This window comes from Lygodium microphyllum, chromosome 5, assembly GCF_053477565.2.
Source record: "Lygodium microphyllum isolate KBCC chromosome 5, Lygodium_microphyllum_v1.1.10, whole genome shotgun sequence".
NCBI classification, from domain to species: domain Eukaryota; kingdom Viridiplantae; phylum Streptophyta; class Polypodiopsida; order Schizaeales; family Lygodiaceae; genus Lygodium; species Lygodium microphyllum.
Window position 1 is genome coordinate 155,434,760 of NC_141139.1, and position 3,731 is coordinate 155,438,490.

Genomic DNA, 3,731 nt, shown 5'->3' on the forward strand with positions numbered 1-3,731 from the left:
TTGGTTCAACATACTACCATGCATTGGAAATGAAGTTCTAGTGAACCATAATTTGTTCTGATCTCTAGCCCTTAGCAATCTTATCTCTTATCGATACACTTTCTATCACTACATGGCTAAAGTAGCTACTTACGCCCTAGTCACAACTCTACACCACACACCGCAGAGCAACGCACAGAGAGACAGATTCGGCAGAGAATGGTGGTGTAAAGATACACCGTTTGGGGATGCGAGAGAAGTGCAGGCCTAGGCACGCTCCCCTCGGATGCGGCGGGCGAGCTGGATGTCTTTGGGCATGATGGTGACACGCTTGGCGTGGATGGCGCAGAGGTTGGTGTCCTCGAAGAGGCCGACGAGGTAGGCCTCGGCAGCTTCCTGGAGGGCGAGCACGGCGGAGCTCTGGAAGCGGAGGTCGGTCTTGAAGTCCTGGGCGATCTCGCGGACCAGCCGCTGGAAGGGCAGCTTCCGGATGAGCAGCTCCGTGCTCTTCTGGTATTTGCGGATCTCCCGAAGGGCCACGGTGCCCGGCCGGAAGCGGTGGGGCTTCTTCACGCCGCCAGTGGCGGGGGCGGACTTGCGAGCCGCCTTCGTGGCCAGCTGCTTCCTGGGGGCCTTCCCCCCAGTCGACTTGCGGGCTGTCTGCTTCGTGCGTGCCATTGGCTCTGAGAGAGAGAGAGAGAGAGAGAGAGAGAGAGAGAGAGAGAGAGAGAGCGTGTGTGTGTATGTCTATGTGGCTTCTACGAGAAATTGCTTGCACAGACACAATCGCATCGTCTTGCTACACCCATGTCTTTATCCGACCCTCGTCCCAAATTTCCCCGCCTTCCGTTTTTTGAAATTTGAATTTTGAATTTTCGTATTTTGAAATTTATATAGGGTAGTCGGGCCAATAGTGTTCAAAAAGATGAATCATGACACCTTTCGTGGTACGATTCCAGTTATGCCACTTGGTGGGTCGTTTTTTGAAATACAGCTTGTGATACACCCACCACACACATGAATTCCACATAAGTGTGTGGTGATATGAGTCTCTTAGACCAAGTTTACCCTCATAAGTTCAATGTTTGCACACATGCTACTTAGGCTGGTTACACACCGACAAGAGGTGGAAAAAGAGGTGTCCGCCACACTACGTGTCATAGGGTACACTTTTGGGCAGGGGATCTCCCCTATCCTAAAATTCGGGCACACCCAACACACAAGAAGACTTTTGGCTTTATGCCAACGAGCTTCCAAACTAAGCCTTCAAAAAAACACATGGATTCTAAACTTCCAAATCTCCTAGAATGCTAAAGTTCTAATGGTATTTAGACCCAATGACACTATCTTGTCATTTCCAAAATTGCTTCCAAAAAGTATGAAATTGCTTGCCCTTTCTAGCATCAAGTTGTTTGATTAGGACAACCACAATTTTCCATGAAGGCTTGAAGGCTATGCTTAAATTCTAGGTTCTAATCCCATCAATCGCTATAAGAATGCCTCTTTCATAGTAGCAAACCAATGCTTTATCCTATGTACCCCTCTTTTGGCCCAACAAACTGCCTCTTCTTTGGAGCATTTGCACTAATGGTGGCTAAAAATCCCATGGCTAATAAACATTGTTCTTTAAGTGCATTGCAAGCCTTTTGCTAACAAGAGTACCTCTAATTAATATCTTCCTCCAATACACTAGCAAATGATGTATACGGCCTTATGCATGCACTTCCAACAGCACTTGAGTCAATAAAATATCAACTTCTTCTAGTCCCCAACTACCAGATAGCTTCGTGTTGCAATGGAAAATGTTTTCTAGCATCATCCTAGATTGGGGGTGCTATCAACTTTAGCCCAATAGCAAGGAAATATCAAAGAATTATGGGTCAATAACCCCTCGTTCATCTATAGAAAATCAATAAATCAATTGGCGCCAATTGACTAGACAAACCTTTCCATGCTTCTTGTTCCTCGCTGCAAACCTTGGCTACCTATGAAGAGGCATCAAAGTCATTCAAGTCCATTTTTAAGTCTTATGCTACCAATGCTTTGTCTACATCTAAGTTCCACAACCTCTACCATGAAGTTTTTATTAAACATGTATCATTATAGCCATGAGATATCAACCATATCAAGAGTGCCATCATCCCATGAAATACTCACTACTAAGACCCTTCCATCCAGGGAGTGAATCTTGAGAAAAAAAGGAGCTCTTACAATCTTGACAATAATGGCATATCCAAGCTTTCCACCAATCTCCCCTCAAAGAGGAAGGAACTATAGCTACCATGAGAGAAAATGTCTCCACTCCTACTACGAATTTTATGTTCCTTCAATATAATCACATCAAGAACTTCATGTAGTGTCCATTTCCACAACAACCCTCTTTTTATCACTCCACTAATTCCTTTAACATTGTATGTTGCAAGCTTAACACTTCTCTAGGTCATCATCATTCTAATTTTGTGCATTTGAATCCTTATTAAAACCTTTATTCCTTTCTCCCACACTACATGATCAACTAGCCAAATGCACTAATAGAGGCTCCGAAGCCTAGCTATCCAATACTCATTCAAGAAAAAAGTTAGAATATTGTCACTTGATTCCATAGAAATCTAAAGCCATATATACGTTGGCATTAATGCTAGGTTATTCTTGCTCCAACTATTCTTGTGGTGTCTTGTTGATATCCCCAAAGACATTAGCCCTATCTCAAATTCCTATGGGGATTGCTACTTTGCTCCATAAGGTGTTGTTGGAAATGGCTGGAGCTTTGTCAAGGGTTGATGGAGGAGCTTCTATGAAGGCTGTAATATCCCATATTGCAATAGTTAGACATGGTGGCTCTAATAATCAAGGATATGATTGCTTGGAAAAGATTTGCTTCCAATGCAATCATTAAACATGGCGGCTATGATAATCAAGGAGGTGACTCCTTGGAAAAGATATGCTTCAGAGATCCACAATTCCCAACATTGTTGGTTGTGGAGAGATGCAAAATAGACAAAAGACTAGGTTGATTGTTCCCCTAATGGTCTCCCTTCCTTCTAACAACTCGAAGTTGGCATTTTTGCCCCCATTTGTGTCCTTGACATTACAAATATCAGTACATCTAACTAAGGATCACAATTAGACATTTGTATATGCTTACCAATTGCCCAAGTTGAACTTCCTCGCACCTAGGGAACAATGCCCAATGGTGAAGGTGAGGAAGGGTACATGTGAGGATGACATAATTCTCTCTCTCTCTCTCTCTCTCTCTCTCTCTCTCTCTCTCTCTCTCCATCCATGCAAGTAGACAATTGAAAGTGTGTCATCAACAGGGTTGCAAGGTGATAGTATGTTCCTATGGGGGCTAACTTACAGTGGACAGAGGGTGCCTTATTCTCAACACAAACAATTGGATGATGGTGATAGCAAGTGGTTGAGTATCATATTTGTGGCTAATCTAGGTCATTAGAGGAGAAGCACTAGAATTTAGGCTCATAGAGGGAGCTCGCACTCGAAAGCAATTGGTGCAAACTATAGCAATGAAGTGGAGTGGTGCAATGGTGGTAGTGCAATAGGGGGCAAAGTTGGAGAGAGAGTGTGTGGGGGGGAGGGGGAGAGGGAGGGGAGAGGGAAACAAAAAAAGAAAGAGAAAAAGCATCGAGAGAGAGAGAGAGAGAGAGAGAGAGAGAGAGAGAGAGAGAGAGAGTGTGTGTGTGTGTGTGTGTAAGCATACTTATGTGATAGCAAAAAAATGAGCGTACATACTT

The 3,731-nt window shown here is 43.9% G+C and overlaps 1 protein-coding gene across 1 annotated transcript; it reads right to left on the bottom strand.

Moving 5' to 3' along the window:
- Positions 1–764, bottom strand: LOC148036568 (histone H3.2). Its single transcript, XM_087679166.1, has one exon. The coding sequence runs from the start codon at positions 655–657 to the stop codon at positions 247–249; it is 411 nt and encodes a 136-aa protein (XP_087535292.1). The 5' UTR covers positions 658–764; the 3' UTR covers positions 1–246.
- Positions 765–3,731: the final 2,967 nt, after the last annotated feature.